Consider the following 21618-nt stretch of genomic DNA (forward strand, 5'->3'; position numbering starts at 1 on the left):
ATTATTATTATTATTATTATTATTATTATTATTATTATTATTATTATCACTATCATTATTGTCATACCTATATATCGAAATAAGTAGGTTTTTTCAATTATTATTTTAATTGATTGGGGATCAGCAATAAATAGCTAAATCTCAAATATAACAATCTAGTGCCATTTTATTGCTTATATAATAAGATGATCTTTACAAGGAGAGGATGGTTTGGGAGTTAGAGCACGTCCCCCATCGGCCATATTTTGTTATATTTCACCAAACTCCGAACTTACTCATTAGACCGTATAGATTTATTTATTTAATAATATTATGATTGAATAATAAATGGAGGCTAAGAATAGTGTTTTAAATATCCAATTTTATTCCTATTCATAGAAATTCGTTATCGCAACTCGACGAGCCATAGCCAATGAGCTGTGGAGTGATGTCGCGAGAATGATTACTATTAACAGTAATTAAGCTTTGGTTAAGAAATTTGTAGATGGTTTTATACAAAGATCTCTTGAAATATTAATACCGATTTTAACTTATAAGTTTATAATATTTAAAAAAAATGTTAGTTTATAGGATTATTTTTAATTTTATGAAATGATTAATGATGCAATGGTTTTAATTACCTTATGAGAGAGGAGGATGCGGTGTACCTTATATTTTGTGGTAATTTTTGATTTTGTAACAATAGATTAAAAATTCCTTTTTATGTTATAAAAGATATAAATAATTGTAGTTCTATTATTTTTTCTATAATTCACAGGCTGTTGGTTATATTAGCAATATTCCCTGTCACTACATCTGCAAATAAACGTTCATTTTCAACTCTCCGTAAAATTAAAAATTTTATAAGAAAATAAATACTGTTAAGAAAAACAGGGTATATGATTAAGCTTTAATGAATATTTATAGAGATATACCTATACCCATGGCAGAGGTTATTGATGAAATTACTCTCTAATGCCGTTGCTTATAATTCAACTAGGTAATCATAGTATGTGTCATTACATACATTTTATTTAATGTTGTTTTTTTAGTAATATTTTGTAGTTGCTTAATTATTATATATTTTTATTTATTTTATGTGATTTACAATATAAAAGTTATTATTTTAGTTATAGTATAAAAATGTCATATAACTTGTACACATACTATAGATGTATTCTGAAAAAATCAACGATTGAAAAATAAGGACCACCCTAGTATATACTATAGAGTGTAGATACATTCATATTTTATACTATCTAAAAAATATTTTGTACCGATTATGTTTGTAAAACCTATCAATTATTAAAAATTAAAATTGTAACTATTTGATCTGAAAACAAACGGGAACCAAAACAGCTCAGCATAATAAAATACATTTTCTAAACGATAACCAATTCGGCTAAACTTAATAAAATACCTTTTTCAAACGGGAACCAATTCGGTCAATTCGAACCAACTCGGTTACTCTCAAATATACTTCAGACAGATGCGAATGTAGGAGACATTAGAGAATCAGCCTCTCCAGAATATCAAAAAAAAAATGTGATTAAAACATGACCTGACCTATAAAATTCAATAGTTATTTCAAAGTTTCTATTTGACTAACGAATAAAATATATAAATATATAAATATAATATATATATCTCATAATGAATAATAAAGTCTGCTATTTATCATAATTTTCCATTTTATACACGTATATTTTCAATCCCTTCTCCGATATTTTTTCCTGCGTTCGCCCGTGAATTCAGGTATTTTAAATACTTACCATAAGAGTTTTTTGAATCTTCAGAATATTTTGCCATTATATTTAAAAATTTTAGTAATGCATACAGTGTATTCCGATTTGCAATAGGTAGTAACTGTATGAGGTGCTTAATTGCATCTAATTGTAAATGTCTATTACGTATTTCTAGATACAGTATAATGAAGAGATCAGTATAAAGATAATTAATTAAAACAGGTGATATCATTGTTGACGTGTACATACTTTGTGTTTGAATAAAGCATTGATAAAGATCATTACAAAGTAACGCATCAGGTAATGCCCTAAAGTATTCTTTCAATAGAGTTGCTACATCATGAACATGATCTTCACTTTGTGTTAATGTTTCTTCTAACGTTTTACCATGGTCGAAATCTTCTCGTAGCTGTTTTTCGAACAAAACAAAAACTAATATTTAATGCGTATGTAGTTTTTTGTTATAGTTTTAATTAATTACATCGAATAGAGTCTTGTAAACGACACTTTTTAAAAGAATTAAAATACAGATACCTATTTTCAAAAGTATTTAAAAAATGTATTTGAATTCTTGATAAAAAAAGTATTCAAAAATAATTTCAAATACTTGAAAAATTTCATAATATTGTTTACCATAAAAATAATGTAAAAGAATTGTAAAAATATATTCATGTATTATATGGTTGCAACGAATAAAATACGAGTAGTTTGGAATTCCCATAGGCCATAAATCAGAATTATAATATAATTGGAAAATGTAAATAAAACGAGTTTTTAGTTCTTTTATGAAATTGCTAATTGATGTGAATAGTAATGTAATATATTATAGTCATAATAGTGAATAATTTTGTAGACTATAACTAGGTTTTCCATGTTCTGATGTTTGGAATGAATTGTCTAGAACTGATCTGTACGAACAATTTTTATAATATGTCACATACATATTGATTTTATTCACATAATACGAATAAATAGTTGATAAATCTTATTAATATATAATTTGTAAATTAATTAATTATTATTTTAATGTTATAGAATTGTAATAAAATTTGTAAAAAAGTATAAAAATACTTTTATTTAATACTTTTACTCCAGTACTTTACAAGACTAATCAAATATATGTATGTATTTTCTTTAATTGTGTTGAAAATATATATTGATACCTGTCTTAATCTTTTTTTTGAACTGCTTATTCGGAATACTCCAACTTTATGCAGTCCGTATTTTTCTAAGTAGGTTAGGCATGAAGTAACAAAACTAGGAACTCCATTTTTTTTTGACTTTATATCATCATCATTATCGTCAGATAAAATATCTGAACTAGAACTCGTGAAATTTTTAATCAATTCACTAACGGGTGGGGTTGATGTAGAGTCACAGGAATGTGAACGCTAAAATAATATCACATAAAACATAATAACGCTTAATTTAAAATAAATAAATATAGAAAAAAAAAAAAGTTTCTTAATAATATTATAGATCAAGTAACATATTAACCTACCTCACTAGAATCTTTAGGTACTTCAATGTAACTTGAAAAGCTGCTTCGCCCGCGTGTAGATTTTGACACATATTGAGCGTCAGTTGGAACCTTTAAGTGAGATCTTGATGATCGTTCTTGCTCTAAGCAATCGTTTAACGATACACCAAATATTGTACGTGGATAAAGACTTTCTAAAAATAAATACATTAACATTAGTATATTAAATGTTTAATTCACGAAGGATATTTTTTGATTTTTTTATCATTTTAAAGCGTATTATGTTATTTTCTATATAGTTTGATTTTTTTGCTTTCTATTTCATTGTGAATTAGCCATTTTATATTTATTTTATACATTTTATAGTAATCTTGAATTACAAAAAATTAAAACATGTTCATTTATAGAAATGTAATCCGCAGTAGATAATTTACTTTTTTGATTTCTGCAAAGTTTAAAAATACTTATTGCTTCCTCTGAAAATCATGGGAAATTGACAAAGCGATAATAACTAGTTTTATTAAAATATATTATTTATTTGTTTTAATTGAAATTGTTATTTCTAAAAATATAATAAATATGATAATTAATAAGTTCGTAGTTTTGAAATATGAGAAAATACATTTTATATTTAGATTTCAAAAAATATTTGTTATCTTCAAAATATATTTTACCTATCGCTAATTTTATCTTCGATGTAAAAAACAGAGAAGTATTTTGTAGATGTGTACTAAAAAAGAACATTCTAAAAATAGGTAGGTAGTATATTACATACCAATAAATGTTGCGGGAAATATTAATTTATCTGTGAAAATACTACTTATTACGTATTATAAAAATTATACAATAACTATTTTCTATTATTATATTAACACTTCATTTAATATTATTATAATTATATACATAAAACTTCAATAAAGAATATAAAATATTGAAATATCGTTTAATCGTTTGAAATTAAGGAGTATCTTGAACTGTAAAAAACAGTGTTAAAAGATTGACTTCGGAACTATTTACTTTTGTTTACAAACCAAAAAACTATAAAAATTATTTATACATTGTACAAATCATGCAAAACAAAACGATAAAAAAAATTAATACGCATTCTTAGCAACACATGTGAGAATATTTTTACAAAATTTGAAATTATTTATTATACAAAACTACATTATTTTTATAAAAAATTATACTTTGTGATAACACTTAATAAAAAAAAAACATAATTTTAATAAAATGTGTTATTTTTATATAAGTTCCGAGGTGTTTAAAATTGTTCACGCTATAACTGGTTAACGACATCACCATGTACTAAGCGTGTAAATATCAAACGCATAAGTCAAAAGATCAACGTTCAATAACGTTATTATTTATCATTTTATTTAACCGGCACAAATAATCTGAAATTTATGTTTTGGATTCTGATCAGAAGCAAAAAAGCTTATATATTTTACTTACGATTACTTTTTAAAAATCTTTTTGTATAATTTGTAGCTTTAAACTATATTTTAATTTTATTGGAGTTATTTATAATTTATGAACATTAATTGTTCAGATGTATAAAGTATATTTATACTGTATATACTATATATACTATTTGTTCAGATGCATAAATTATATGTATATTATGTAGTAGTCTAAATGTATCTAATTATAAATTAGAATTTCTATCGATATAAACGAACAAAGTCAATTAAAACAAAGTCAGTTAAAGACAACTAATCTAAATTTTATTAATATGTACTTATAAAATACATGTCATAATGAATTGAAAATATAATAGCAGCCATATTAATTCATTTCAAATATTTAAAAATATCATAATTTGCATAAATAACTTAAATAAAATTATACCTATTTTTATTTGCGAGAGAAATACAATAATACCGAACTAAGATATAAATTGGATAAGGAAAGGTTATTGTGTACACACATGATTTGGTAGGAAGTGCCCCAACGATATTATTATTATTTTTTATTTATTACGGATTTAACAACCAAGTTACGAGCTGGGAAAAAATAATTTACAGTTTATACTTAACAGTACATCAAGTAAATATATTTAACATAAATTCGGTTGTACAGATTAGTTTTTTTGTGGAAGTACATTAATAAATTAAAGTTTGTAAATGATAGTATAACTTCTAAACTAATTGGCTGATGGAAGATATTTCTTTTATTAACTAAGTATGGGCATTCCAGGAAGGTGCTTTATGAATATTAAGATTATTAAACTTAAATTGTTAAATTAATTAAAATTAAATTACAGAAGTCGGGCATGGGACTTGGTTCTTTTTTCATTTAGTGATGTTTGTATAGCCGATTTTCATACATTATCATGACACTATACAATTTATACATGAATATATTATCAATATCATCTCTATTTGTATCTTCTATTTAGTTTACAAAATATATTTAAATAGCGTGATTTTTAATAACGTTTACGTAAATCAATCCAATATAATTACTGATCATACTAAAGAATCTATAAAATATTCTTAATTATTTATAATTATTTTATTTTATATATTTATTTTAATTGTATTTTCTAATTACTTTGAACATTATTGATATGTATAAAGGACCTTTTATTAAAGGTATATCCTATGTTATATTGTATTGGTATTAGACGAACATGGATAGTAATTCCGAATACAGTATTTGGTATATTTTATTCAGAATATATTTTAAATACTTTTTTTTTCAAAATATTTAATTTAGCATTTTGAATAATTTTTACAAGTATTTTAAATGAAGTATTTCGAGTATTATGGTTTAATGACATTTTCTAAATTATTTCAGTTTTTTTTCTTTATATAAATCGTATTTTTACTTAAATATTTTTTAATATTTTATATTAATATTATATTATTTTGTTTTTTAGTATTTTTATATAGTGAAAAGTTGAAGAGTTTAAGTTGAATTAAGATAAATAATTTTCGTGGACCAATTTTCAATAGCAAAAGTTTTCAATTAGCGTGGAAAAACGCTTTAAAATGTTTTGATTGTTCCATTTTCGTGGTTTGCAACTGTTTCTCATTCTTTTTTTAAGACTATCTAGTTAACTAGTGACGAAATAAAAGTTAAAGCATTATTATTTATAAAAATTTTTGCCTAGGAATATTTGATAAAATATGTCCAAGACTGAGGTATCGAATATGTGCGATGATACAAATAATTATTTTATCTGGTCTAAAAATAAATCAAAAGTAAATCTCTCCTCAGAGCAAGAAACGTTTAACTTTTTTTGTCAAAATTCTTAAAAAAAATACAAATAAATTATTTAAAACAGCGATAGTTCAAAAAGTGTTTTTATAACGTATAACATTACTCCTTATCAATACTACTAATGAACGCATAGTTAGTTAGCATTGGTAGTTCATTAAAAAAAAAGAGGTAGGATGAATGATAAAAATTTTAAATATGTATTGATGATTAAGTGTAAGAAATGATAAAGAAATATTAATTTATTATTTATTTAAACATTTTTTTTATGTATGTATATATTCAGGATATAACATAATAAACTGACCGATATAATTTTAATTAACTATGTAATAACTTTTATTCTTTTATAATTTTGAGTATTTTTATATTTTAGTTGGATATGGTATAAAATATGTTAATTATATATTTAAAATAAAAAATTATACAAGTATACAAATATTAATAAATGTATTACAATTGTTTACAAATATATTATTAAATATCAATAATGTCAATATCAATTGTGGATATTATTTTTCATTATTTTTTTATAAAAAATTTACCTATTTACCAAACTTAATATTTAAATGAATCATAATGTAACAATTTGAAATTATATAGTTTATAATTAATATATATGTTTATTTTATCAATTATACTATTCTGTTCATTCATAAATATCGAATTGCAAAACAAATCATTTAATGAAATATTTATTATAATTTTTGTTATCAAAATCTACTAAAAATATACGTATATTCTAAATATATTTAGAATACTTTTTGTGAAGTTCTCCAAATTTTAGGGAAATACCATCATTGTAGAGTATTTGATTATGTATTTTGAATACTTTTTTTTTAGTTATTCATAATAATTTTAAAATGTATTATACCTATTAGTCTGGTATAAGGACAATTTCATGAATATTATACATAATATCTATATATTGTAATTTTAATTATTGTTACAATCTTCGAGGAACCAAAACGTCGTTAAATAAAATTATACCGAGCCCTTTTTTCTGTAATAATACACATTGCCACGGTTTTTAATATAAAAAAAGAAATAAATGTTACTTTTAAATTTTTTTGTTATTTATTTATAACAGTTGCTTATTTTTGATAGTTAACTGTGTGGTTGGCATTGGATATGTCATAAATCATTTTCATGTATATAAAATTTGATATCGTTTAAAATCATCTACGTTAGTAAATGTACATGTAAAAATTATTCATGGTGAAAATAATGTTAAATTTTATTAAGTTATAATGCTACTACATATTAATATATATATATATATATATATATATATATATAGTTTAATTTACTTCAAAATTTAAACAGTAGCTTTATCGGCAGTCGAACGACTTTAAATTCCTATATATGAAATAATATTAAGTAATTATAGTTGTAATAAAAATAATTAAAATGCATTTTAATCAAAAATAGTGAGAATAACAAAAATGTTAACATTATTTTTTTCATTTACTATCGTAAAAAAAAAAAAAAATCATAAGTCTATTTTAAATGTTTAGCAATATAAAATTGCCATTTAAACAGAATAATAAAATTGTTGTTTTTTATGAAGTCTATGATTTAAATAATAATTTAGTTATTTATTTTTATTAATTATTTATAATTAGGCAGTGCCATAAAGAAGATATTGAAGTGGTTTCAAGAATCAGTGTCTTGTGGCAAACGACTTCATATAAATTTAAACGCAGCTATTTAGTTTAATTATACCTGCAAATATAATAAAATTCTTATAATTATTAAAATATATGGGAATAAATATGGAAAGAATTAAAAATTTATTATAAAAAGATAAATGTGTCATCATGATAATATGTGTATAGGAATAAAGAAAGTGTTTTTGTATCTAATTAAGAAAAAGTTGACATTTTAAACGTGATTTTTGTAAGTATTAAAACTATTTTTTTATTTTTGTATCAATATATCTTAATAATTGTGTATTTATTACAATCAAGCTGAAAGTGTTTATTTTCATTGTCACGGCTATATGTTTTACTTTATTTTTTTTTTTTGTAAATAGCGTAAACTAGGCCGTGAAGAAATTTTTAAAAATAAACAACCCAGATTTTCGTGAGATTTGTATGCTCTCCTGGATACAGAAACGTGGGATTGACAGAAGTCCGAAGGAACGTCACAGTATGCACAAGTGTACGTAATGTAATGACGATTTAATATCTTGTCACAACCTATGCCAAAAAAATAGAGTTAAATTTAACTTATTTCGCCTGAAAAAACATTCAGACTACGCGCGGATTTCACTGTATATATAACAAATAATTTTTTTCCCATGCGAATTTCCTATTTTATTACCATTTTTGATTACATTTAAACCTTTCTAAAAGTTTGAGTTTTACAGAAAAAAATTTAAAAATGTTATTAAAAGTATTTGGATAAACTATCTTTAAATTAATGAAGACAAACATTATTGTTTACAAGTATTAATAATTTAATTATTTTAGTCACTTGTGCGTGTGTTTTTCATTAATCTTTTATAACATCACTCAAAATAATTTAGTTTTAGATCTTTATTCACTATGGCGATTCAAACAATTATAATTATGATTACACTTATATAAAAAAATGTAAATTTAAAATTAATTATTTATGATGTAAATAATTTTTGCTTTGAGTTTCTGAATAATGTTTTAGCATAATTCTTGAAACCAAGAGTAAAGGTTTTTAAATTTCAGAATCTTTTAAATAATTACGTCCGTACTCAAACTTAAATTAAAAATATAAAACAAAATGACAAAATAAACCCGTTTAATTAGTTACACACCATTTCACCAATTTATTTAAAATACTTCATTAAAATTAAATTAAAATTGTAAATTACAATATGAAAAATATATATTAGATATAAGATTACATATAATATGAAAAATATTAAATTGTTTTTATCGTATAATACTTTACTTACCTATTCAATAATATTAGATCACTTATATGTTGTTTAATTGATTTGTAGCACTCAGCAAATTAAGTCTTAATATAATTTTAAAAAAAATGTTGTTGTTACTTTTATTATAATTATTTTGTCAATGCAATTTTAAATTTTGAAATTTAATATTTATTAAATCATTTTTATTTTATCCTATTTGAATTTCTTTAAAATCCATAAGAACATGAAATGAATGTAGATGTATACATAAATATATGTATACTATGAATACGTGAAATATGTCATTTAATTTTAAACACATTTTATAGGATTTGTTTTAGTCACAAATTAACATACTCAACTATAAAATTAAATTACCTTTTTGTGTAAAATTTATTCTAATTCATATTTTTTTTCGATCTAATTGCATTAAATTTATATACTATAGGTATACTAACATTTTAGAAAAAACAATTTATTTCATGAAATTGTTTAAAATTTTTTAATTGTTAGAAAAAATTAAAAAAAAAAAAAACCAATTGACTGTTCTCTAATTCAAATTTTAGACATTAAACTAAATTAAGCAAAGACAACTTCTTGAAATAATTTTATGGAAGGAAATACGGTTGTTAACGTATTTTATATTATATAAGATGGAGACATATAATTTATGATTTCCTGAAATTTCAGAAGGATGACCTATCCAAAGAAGCTCACTTGTGCCCGAAATATTTTTAATAATAACCGTGAAACGTTGCAAACTGTGTTATTTTATGATTGGGTATTCGTAATATAATATTATTATATAATAATATTATTCACCAATTTAACTATTTTTGATTTTTTTTTTTTTTTTTTACATTTTTATGGATATTATCGAATATCTGTCCATTTTATCTTAATTACAGTTCATGGCAATTTTCATTTCTCTCTGTAAACCTTTTAGTGAAGTTATATAGCAACTAATATTTATTTTGCAGTTTTGCACTTATTAGTTAAAATGGATTTTAAAATAACAAATACTAATAAAAACCATAAGTGTTTAATTTCTCGTAATTTTAATATCACTTAAGTAGAAATCTGGTTTCAGGAGATATAAATTGGGTGCATGTGGGCTATAAATCAACAAACAGTACCTTACCTTTCGGTCGCTAATGAGCTGTACCCGACCAATGACCTTTCCTCTGTATACCTTATTGCTTTATTAATACATATTACTATATAGGCTAAGTAAAAAAAATAAAGTTCCGTGACACAGTATAATATTAGAAACCAGAAAATTCGCATTTAAAATAGTGATGGAAAAAATCCAGATTTTCGAATTTTGAAAGATTAAATATGTATTCTTTTATGGATAATTTATAATAAAGTTTTGTTAACTATATATTTTTTAAGTTTATATATTTTTGAATTCGAATACAGAAATTCACAATGTTAAACCTGAAATTCGGATTTTGAAAACTTCAACGTTCCTGTATTCGCTTTTTTAATTCTTATCATATTGGTTTCGGAGCTTTTGCGTGAAAACTTAACAAATACTTCATTGGCATTCTTTATCGTTTACATTTAATTATATTAAAATATTATGATGTCTGTTAAGTTAATTTTCAAATTGTATAATGATACGTTATCTTATTGTTAAAATTTATAGCGACGTTATGCACGGTTCATGACGATTTTTTGTAAAATGAAAAGAAATAATTGAATTTTAAAAATTAATCTTAAGAAAACAACGATCTGTGAACAAAGGCAAATTAAAAAAAAAAAATTTAAAAAAATAGCGATCTTATAATTTTAGTATTAAAATGTAAAAAAAATTTTATACAGTAAATATAAATTATGAAAATAAAAAAAATATTAAAAAATATCAATTGATTTTTTTTTACCAAAACGGGGAATTTATTACTAGGTTATTCCATAAAATTATTTTAGCAATAACAACAATAGAACCTAATTATATTATTTATTATTTTTGAATTATACATTAGACACAGCTTTTTATTGAACATTTTCATTACTATTATTAATGTTTCCAAATAAATAGCCAATAGACAAATATAAAATAAAAATAAATAATTAAATATTTACTAGCTAATGTTAATCATTTTTTTATTTAAATTGTATTATATGAAATAATTTTGGTATCACATAAATAAATAATCTTAACAAAAGTGACAAGAAATTCAATATCCCAGTAAAAATATTTTCACCAAATAACTTATTATGATTGAGTTATTTTTTAGCTAATACTCCAGTTTAGAACTTTTATTTAATATTAAAGTCATATTAACATTATAAGAAATATTTAATAATTTTTAATAAAATGTTTGTTATTATATTATGAGATTACCACAAAACTATTTTTTATTTTTATATATTTTCACTTTGGGTTAACACATCTAAAAACACAATAACACATCATTGTAATTTAGAAATAAACAAAAAAATAAGATTAATTTTACATCTTTTATATATATATGTATAACTGAATCCTAATTTCCCTTGGTAATGCCATCACGCGTGAATGGCTGGACCAATTTTGCTAATTTTTTTTTTTTTTTTGTTGTTGTATTTGTTATTGTCAGGAAAAGGTTTTTACGAAAAAAAATCAAGAAAATTAGAAAATTAAAGAATACTTAACCACCATATAAAATCATTTCTAATTTACCCTTAGCGCTTTGGACAATATAAAGTTTTTTAATGTAACCTTTTGACGTTTGACATATAATTGACAGAGTTCTAGCTGCAAATATCTTCAAAGAGAGTATAAAAAAACTGAATATCGTTTTATACAGATGGTTCAGTCGGAGTTATTTTATTGATAAAAAATACATATATTATTAATATATTTAAATAATATTTCTATTAAATTGAACTTTTAATATAATGTGTGATGGCTTTAAACTAACCGTGTTGTGCACTAAGAAATTCAGTTATCTTAGATATATTAATAATACATGTATTTTTTTTTTCAAGAATATTTTAATTAAGAATTATTTAAGAAGAATACAATAGTTTTCTTTAATTTACAGTTTAATTTTTGTTTTTAAAAATGCCAGCAAGTAGACGTACAAACTTAAGTTACAGAACTCGTAATGCTGCGAGTCAAATATATACAATAGCAAGTCAAGCTGACGAGCAACACGAAATATTCAAATATATCCAAATATTTTTTTTTCTATATGGAGCAAATTTAAGTTTTTTTTTATGTGATGTACGCTTAGAAGGAGGTAAATTTAATATTACATAGTTAGAATACAATTTTTTTATAAAATTTAATGAATCAAAAATAAATAATAGTGTAAGTATAAAATTATATTAAAATGTTCCATAAGTTTTTAAATTTTGTAAAATTTCAAAAAAATAACATATTTTGTTATATTCAATTAAAATTCTACCCAACTATTACAAAAGATTAAGTTTTAATCATAGTTCTTTATCTCACGTAAAGACTTATCGAAACATCAATAGTTTAAGAAATGCATAATTTTTCTTAAAATATTTGTTGAGATAAGTTAGAAGAGCGTTAAACATTTCTATTTTTCTCTATCCTATATAAATATTTTCAGTATTGTAAATTTTTCTTATAATATAATTCGAAATGACGTGGAAATGTTTTGAATATTTAACATTATGACCGTGATATAAATAATTAAAACTTAATGATTTTATACTTATTTGCAACTATTAAGTGATTATAAGTGAACACAAATATATTTATCATAATTTACTGTCCATTTTTTTATTATTTGTGTATACTTTTAGTTACTCTTAATATGTTCATTAGTTAATTATGTTCCAGATTATTGATCAGTTATACAATTATAACTTTAATTAGTATAATAATAGTATTTTAATTTTAAAAATGTTTACAGCCACACATTGTTGCATTTATAATTTAAGCATATTATATTGAAATAAATATGTATCTCACCGTTATCGTCCTTATCTTTCAAATTACCAGTGGTATTTGCTCTTCGTTTCAAAATATATGGTCTGCGCTTTTTTGGACTAGCCGATAACACGTTCCCTGTAAATTAATTTGAAATTAATCAGCCTTATAAATGCAATAAAAATTTAAAAAATGTGTCATATTTAATTATATTAATATTAAAGAAAATTAATATTAAGCTTAAATAATCGAGAAATTTGTAGAGGCAAATTAAGCAAATCACTGTTCAACATTCAGTGTAACTTTTTAGAACAAAGTGTTAAAATCGTTTATTGTTATCAAATATTTTTGTCTATAATAATTCAAATAATTAAAATGTATAATTCTTTTCATGAAATATTAATAAAATAGTTAAAAATATTGCTTCAAATGGTATAAAGTTTTTCTGAATTAAAAAAACAAAACAACTTATGTCTTATTATGCCTAGCTATGAATTAATTAAATAAAAAAATATATAAAAAAAATTGTTAAATTCATCAGTATAAGGGTTACATTTTTAAATTTAAGTGAATGGTTCTTCATAAAAACACATTGAATTTTTTCATAAATATTAGACGTATGTTATTAAAAATTTTAGGTTTTTTTTCCAAATAAACCAGCTTTAAATAAAAATTGTACCAAAATTATGATGTGAAATATATTTAAAATTTTGATTAATATAATTTAATTCTATCATAAAGAAATATATTATCTTTAAAATTTAAAATTTTTACTTAAAAAGTTATAAATTAAATTATCCATAAATATAGAAAATTCAATATCAATTTAGTAACCAAAATATTAATTATACTTGACTTTTTTTGGTAACTAATTCCAAATTTATTAGATTATGACATGTTATTTATATTTTATTTTATACAAGATTGCATTTATAAAAATATTGTACTCGTATATATTTCTTGAGAAAAAATTACGTGTTTTAAAATGAAAAACTATTTAATAACAGTAGTGTTTAAAAAAATAACAATAACAAAGACTACGAAAATAATAATCTTACCTGTTGGTATTCTTATTGGAACGCCAAGGCTTATTTCCTGAAGTTTATTTAAGGAAACGAACGACAGAATTTCTTTTTCAAGCTCTGTTAGGTCCAACAAGCACAATTCCTATACATAATAACATATTTATTTTAGTATTCATATTTATAATAATAAACAAAATAGATTAAAGTTTACCTTTAGAAGAACTGATTTTCCGCTTGCATGTAACCATAAACAATTACCCTAAACATTTTACATCACATTATCAGTCTTTATGTACAATGATAATACAAATACAAATCAAATATTTATAAAATTTTCATTTGGCACATTGTAACATATGCTGTATAGAATTTTTGTTAAGGTTTTAGGGAATTATAAAAAGTTTTTAAGAAAATTATTTTTATTTTTTGTAATGTATGTTATAAAAATTGTTATCGTGAATAAATTATCACTTTTCAAATTATGTGATTTCTTTTAAAATAATTTTTTTTTGTAAACCGTTTTTTATAATTATTATAAAAACATAATAAAAAACATGGTTATAACTAGAGGAAAAACTTATAATTTATGGTTCATGTTGTCAAATGAAAAATAATGTTTATTGTACATGTTTTAGTACAATTTAGTACTAGGTGTTTTTAAAAGTATACTAAACTAAATCATGTGTAAAAAATCATGAGGTGGAGACGATGAGACTTATTAACTTAGATATTTCGTATTATTTCAAAGTATCGAAAAAAAAATTAAAAAAACGGAGGGATTTTATATATTAATTTTCCTATCGTTTGCTCTGAGTCAACAATGTTTTACAGCTTTATAAATAATACCTTAAATAGCAAAAAAAAAAAAAAAGTAGATAATAACAATAATTTAAAGTAAGTAATTAATTTTATTTCATGATTTATAATGAACATCGTTAAGTGTTAAAATCAAATTAATGTTTTAATAATTACATATTATTTTATATTAGCAATATTTTAATGTTTATTATGTAATTCGGTATAATAATTTTTCATATTTTATTTGAATATTTAATTTAGACTAAACATAGTTTATTTTCTATTTATAATATCTATTGAGTTACCATTAAGATATTAGGATGACAAATTGCTCTTCTTCAAATCATTTTACAATGCTCAGCCAATTATAAATATTGCCAACAATTTTTTTTTTTTTCGAGCTCTTCAGATATTATACTTCACGTAGACAGTCTATACTCCATTATAGGGATTACGGAACATCTAATTAGTATTATTCAAGTATTGTTTGTCAAAATTCCATTACAAAGAGGGGTCAAAATTAACCTATGAGTGATTTGTGCCAAGAATAATATTAATTTTGGCTAAGGAAACTTCCTACTTGATATTTAAACAAATTACACTAAACACCACTGTAATATATTTTTATTTGTTTATTTTTTTTTTATTACAATAAACATATCATGTAAATTAAAACATATTTAGCTTAATTCAGTTAAATAATTGTTGATTAAATATAAATTTAAAAGACAACAAACTATCTTAAATTTCATTGTATTATATTCATAATTTTATATTTTTTTCTTTTTAAAATTAAATATTGGTAACTCAGTATTATTTTAGAATTTGATGGATAATTTCTTAAAAAAAAAAAAATCAAAACATGAAGTATTTTACCATAAAATGTGTACATGGTAAATGCTTAAATTGAACAATATTCACCCAATTTACATGAATTTTATTATAATATTTATGTTATAAATGTGTTTTTATTTTGACATAAAGTTATTTATACAACTTTCAAATTCGAAATAATTTTGTTAAGTTATAAGCAATAATACATGATGTTTATCATACCCAGTATATGTGTTTTATTCACTTTTTAATTATTTATTGTTGGAAAAATATATTTTTTTTTGTTTAGGGATAGGAACATAAATAAGATACTTATATTAAGACATAACAAGTTTGATATATAGATATATTTGACTAATTATATTATATTTATAGTTTATAATGCATTAACAACTAAAATTAACAATAAAATACAAATATACCTACATATTTTATATTTTTTTGACTATTTAATAATATTGATATTTATTTAATAATACCTATTTTAATCAATAGCAAAATATTTATCAATTCGGAGTTATTTTTCAAATTAGAAATAGTGAGTACAAAATTCAGTTAACTATTTGTATTTTATAGTTTAATTATCATTATTGTTGACATAACCTTAAATATTAATTTTCTTTTATAATTGAAACAATGATCTTTATATTTAATTATGATAAGTGGTTTATAGTGTTTAACTTAAATTTCATAAAAATTACATATTTTCGTTGTTGAAATTTACCTTACGTTATAACCTTGATTTCTGTTATAGATCATTTTCGGACTGCCAACAACCAGTGTATTTCTTGACTTGGTGACAAGATAGATTTCTGGTTTGAATATTTATATTTTTATAAAGAAATTTTTAAATGTGTTAAAATGGAACATATATACAATTTTTAATTATCTTACACTAGTAATACTAGAACTTTAAACCTGTAAAAGTACTCATTATTTTATTATCATAATATTTTGTTGCTTAATAACTGAAAACCCATCACTAATAATTGTGTGTATATACTACGTATATTTCTTCGAAAGAAAAATTATTTATTGTTGACATTTTTTTATTTCACCATTAATAAATAGTATTTATTTTATTTTTTGTATTAATATAATTATCTAAAATAATAAATGATCTACAAACTATTTCTTTACAATTGATCGATAATAATTAAATAGTTTAATTAATGTTAGAATGACATTTTAAAAATGAATTATATGTTTACTAGTGTTATATTTATTGCAAACTTAATTTTATAGTCTATTATTAAAATAATTAAATGCTCGAAATGCTTACCAGTGGTGTCCAAAGAGACGCAACTGTATTCGTTCTAGTTTGACTTTTTGAACGTCCTTTCCATATACGTTTGGACATGAACCCTTGCTGAACATTAGTTGAAGATCTTGACTTCTGCATTCCGGGGGCTGAAAAAAAATATTTTCATTTAAACTCGTACCAAACGATTGGAAAAATATCAGTGTTATAATATAATGATTATTAAATTCTTACGCTCAATTATACAGTGTATTTATTATATAAAAAAGTAATGGGATATTCTAGACCATAATGAATGAATAACTCCAGAATATAAATCAATACAAGTAATAATACTTTTATTTATGGTCAAGGATATTATTTGAAAAATATAAAATTTCTTAGAATTGTTTATTACCATTCAAAGATTTTGGAGGAGATAAAGGAGGTGATAGTAGCTCTTCTCCACTAAATGTCGTTCCAGTATCAATACTACTTCTAGAACTTGTTATTCTTGAGTTAGAATTGTCATCTATGGTTTTCAAAACCGACAGCCACGAATCGTCTGTTTGTGTTGATTTATTGGTGTCATCACCTTCACATATATCTGGCTCTCCTTTGCCTTTAATATTTCTTATATTGCGGTCATAGTTCACTCTTTTAAATCTATCTACTTTATCTGTTTCAACGCTTTTTTTTCTAGCCATTCTTAAGTACCGTTTTATAGTGTCACTTACAGAAGGCGATATATCATCATTTTCCATGCTAGTTTTTCGTTGCAAACATTTAGAAGAAGCTTTAGATAAATTATCAAATGTTTCAGACGAATCAATTTTTCTTCGGTTTTCATCTTCAATTAATCCCAATATTACTGGTTCTAAAGGCAAAGTTTGAATACCGAAATCAAAGTACTTAGTTTCCATATCTTCAATTTCGATAACTGGTGGCGGAGATGGTAAATTATAATTTTTATCATTCGGCGAAAATACAATTTTTTTTTTATCATTAAATATATTCAAGTAATCTGATGACGAATTTATTCGATCAAAGTTTCTCTGAGTATCTTTCCACGTAGAACTCAATGAGTTCATAGTAGTGAGTCCTAAATTTGATGATGAGCCAATAACTCTTCGGCCTAAAAATCCTCTTGTTTTTCTTAGTTCAAAATATAAGTTCTCTAAAAGTTTTCTATCCATTAATATATCTCCTATAACTTTTTCTCTATTTGTTGATCTTGCATAATACCTCCTTAAGGTATCTAATAAATTAATTTGAGTGTTATCGCTTTCTAATATATTTGTTCTTAATGATTTTTTATTTTCTAAAGAACGTATATCTTTTGTTTTTGATATATAGTCTTCTAATTTCTCCAAAAGTTGTTCATGGTCTAAAGAGGACTCTTCGTTTGCTGATATTTCTTCGGAATTTCCAATGCAATCATTAATAAATTGAACTAAGTCTGATTTAGAATCAGGACATTGATAATTCGATAACAATGTATTATTTTCACTTGAACCAAATAAAAATTCTTTTCTTAGTTGTTCTAATTCATATCTTCCTGCTGGCCTAGGATGAGCCAAAAATGATACACTTGGTACTTTTACTATATTTTCCGCTTCATCAGCGCTACTAGTGTTTTCTCGGACACTACCTAATTTAATTCTATTTCCTCTAGGCCTACATCGACTTCGGAATCCTAAGGCTCCAGGATATGATTGTTTTCTCCATAAAAGAAATCTAGGTTCCTTCTGACATACTTCCTGAAAGTACGCCTCAATTTTTGGTACATCTTCGGGTCGATTTCCCACGCCGTCAGGTATCAATTTTCTTCCTGCATCTGCCATATATCTCCATGTTTTTCGAGTTAATAGCCACCGTTCTCGTTTAGAACCTCTATTTTTTCTATCTTTGAACGATTCTTTTTCCCACGTTTTACCCATAGCTGCACTGCATTCTCCAATACTGATTCTAGAACTTTTTTGGGTTATTTTTTTCTTTCTTGTCATTAACTTGAAGCTACATTTTCGAGGTTTTTCTTCATTTTCATCACGTGAACTGTTTGGTTCAGACATCGTTTATTTACAAACCACAAATAAAAATGCACATCAAGTTAATAATACAACACCATATAAGATTCATTAATTATAAGTGGTTTAAGATTATTTTTATTACGAAAAACAATAATGATATTAAAGTTAACATAAGAATTTTTAATATTTATATATTTCTTTGTTTAAAAATAATATATTAGTTTGCATACAGATTTATTAAGTTAAATTTACATGAATACACTGGAATGAAAACAAGTCATTGCCGAACTAAAATTCAACTTATTATTATGTACAGTAAAATGTCTTGTCGTAACCGCGACTCGCACTAGACTCGAAAATAGCCGCGGGCATTTTCTTGGTTAGGTAAATTTGTGATAGGAATAGTTGTGTAGGGGAATAGTGGGAGTGAGAAGGAGAAGATAACGATCGGGTGTTGGAGTAGTAGTGTGCCAAGATATATAACACCCACACGTTTATCTTATATAGTTTTGCATCACCTTATATAACAGTAGTTTAGATACAGGGTGATCAGGGCAACTTGCCCATTTTTTTATGAAGATGGTAAACAGGAATAATATCATTTGCCAAAATTTAACTGTTTTTTAAAAATCATATCGATACGATATTAATATTTTAAAATTTAAAATCTATTGAGTACAAAATACATGCAAAAAAAAAATATTGTAAATCATAATCTTAAAAATTATCTTATTATAGTTAGACTTTATTTTTAGAATTATTTGATTTTTTTTTTTATTCTATTGTTATTTTCTGAAAAATTACTAATATTGTTTGTATTCATAAAAAATAGTTCTAATGATTTCTAAATAATGCGCAATTTTAAGATCATTTTTTATATTTTAAAAGGTAAATAACATTTTCTTAATTAAGGTTATTTTAATTGTAACTATTCTGAAATATTAAGAACATCAAATTTAATCATACGATATTAATTGCACGTGTGTGTGTATGTGTGTGTATGTGTGTATGGCTATGTTCATATTAAAAATGAGACGTTCATAAACATTTAATATTAGAAATCTATAAAAAAAATAGTTGTGATAAAAATATCCAAGTCATTCTATAAATAATAAAATTAAAATTAACACAATAGAGAAAATATATAAGCATTTTTATGTACTTTGATTGGTATAAATCAGAAGTAGGGAGAGAAGAATTGGCAAGTTTTATCGTTCTGTGAATAGGCCGTTATATTGGCGTAGTCTATAATATTGAGAACATAAAATACATCTATGAACCTCGAAAAATGAGTTGTAACTCTATAAATTCTACACGTAGCTACAAATAATAATTTTATGTTAAATACTTATAATGTAATAAAATATATATATATTATGTGCATACTTAACAGTAAACTTATGTCGATTTAAAATTTGCAGTAAACAAATTATTTAAACGAAATCAGCTATTTAAAGATATTGAGTTCACTGAAACCATATCATGTGCTAAATTATTTTTCAAATTAATTTTACTCACGAGGCCTTTGAATAACGTCAACGTGCATTTAATGTAAAATATTTTTATATTAAACGTGTTTAAGATTTCTAGAACATATTAATTAAGTACCCAATCATCTCTTATAATTAAAACGATCTTATTAAACGACGACGTGGTTCGATTCGTTAGTTCTATTTATCTTATATTTATATATGCCAAACGGGGCCTACTATTGATTTATTTGTATATACGTGTTAAAGTTTTATTTTTACGATGGAAATACAAACCAAACGGTTCCACTTGACCCAAAAATCAAAATACATTCATAAAATTATGATTTATCTCATCCTCAATACGAGTTAGTTTCTTTAATTTTAATGCTCTTGTACACCTTTTACACGGTAGTTTTTCTTATTTAATGAAGATTATTTTAAATATTTACAATGTATATGTGTAATACGAATACCATACAACACTTACAATGGGTACTATATGATGTGCGATTGTCGATAAGAATTTATTTTAAAATGTTTCATGTTAAACTATTATACTGATATTTGTAAAATAATAATATGATTTATTAATTTCCGACTGAGTTAAAATATAAGCTGTTTGTGAGATTATTCTACATGAATTAGTAACGAACATTAAATCTAAAGAGTTAGAGTTTGCTTATTTATTTGTTGATCTATTTTATTTTTTTTTTTTTATAGTTTTTTTGGTATAAATTTCTTTTAATTTTAATTTTATTTCAATTTAAACTGTCATTGATTTTATAAAAGCAGTAACAAATGTTAAAAATATATGTGAATATAATATATCGGGATTTTTTTTAACTAGACGGAAAGATAATGCAACAAAAAATGTAGTCGATTTCATAAATATTACTGTAAAATATAATTTAAACATTTGAGTTCGTATTTATGTAGTAGTAGTAGTATAATACAATGTAGTTATGTCTTGTTTACCGAATCTATGCCATTCTAATTCACTTA

At 23.2% G+C, this 21618-nt stretch overlaps 1 protein-coding gene across 2 annotated transcripts in view; it reads right to left on the reverse strand.

The window, feature by feature from the left end:
* The window catches only part of LOC112682133, a 44203-nt gene that overhangs the window by 8903 nt on the left and 13682 nt on the right, over nucleotides 1-21618 (reverse strand). Inside the window, exons 3-11 of one of the 2 annotated variants that reach the window (XM_025552650.1) lie at nucleotides 17533-19169; nucleotides 17157-17284; nucleotides 14454-14501; nucleotides 14276-14384; nucleotides 13260-13355; nucleotides 3226-3398; nucleotides 2888-3115; nucleotides 1974-2133; nucleotides 1752-1895 (exon numbers count right to left, since the gene is read on the reverse strand). In XM_025552650.1, the coding sequence (XP_025408435.1) occupies nucleotides 1752-1895; nucleotides 1974-2133; nucleotides 2888-3115; nucleotides 3226-3398; nucleotides 13260-13355; nucleotides 14276-14384; nucleotides 14454-14501; nucleotides 17157-17284; nucleotides 17533-19120 (2674 nt within the window). In that variant the 5' untranslated portion in view covers nucleotides 19121-19169. Of the gene's footprint in view, nucleotides 1-1751; nucleotides 1896-1973; nucleotides 2134-2887; nucleotides 3116-3225; nucleotides 3399-13259; nucleotides 13356-14275; nucleotides 14385-14453; nucleotides 14502-17156; nucleotides 17285-17532; nucleotides 19187-21618 lie in introns of those variants that run through there. The other variant, XM_025552642.1, reaches the window with a different exon arrangement.

This window comes from Sipha flava, unplaced genomic scaffold, assembly GCF_003268045.1.
Source record: "Sipha flava isolate LNK unplaced genomic scaffold, YSA_version1 103_pilon_pilon, whole genome shotgun sequence".
Taxonomy (NCBI): Eukaryota; Metazoa; Arthropoda; class Insecta; order Hemiptera; family Aphididae; genus Sipha; species Sipha flava.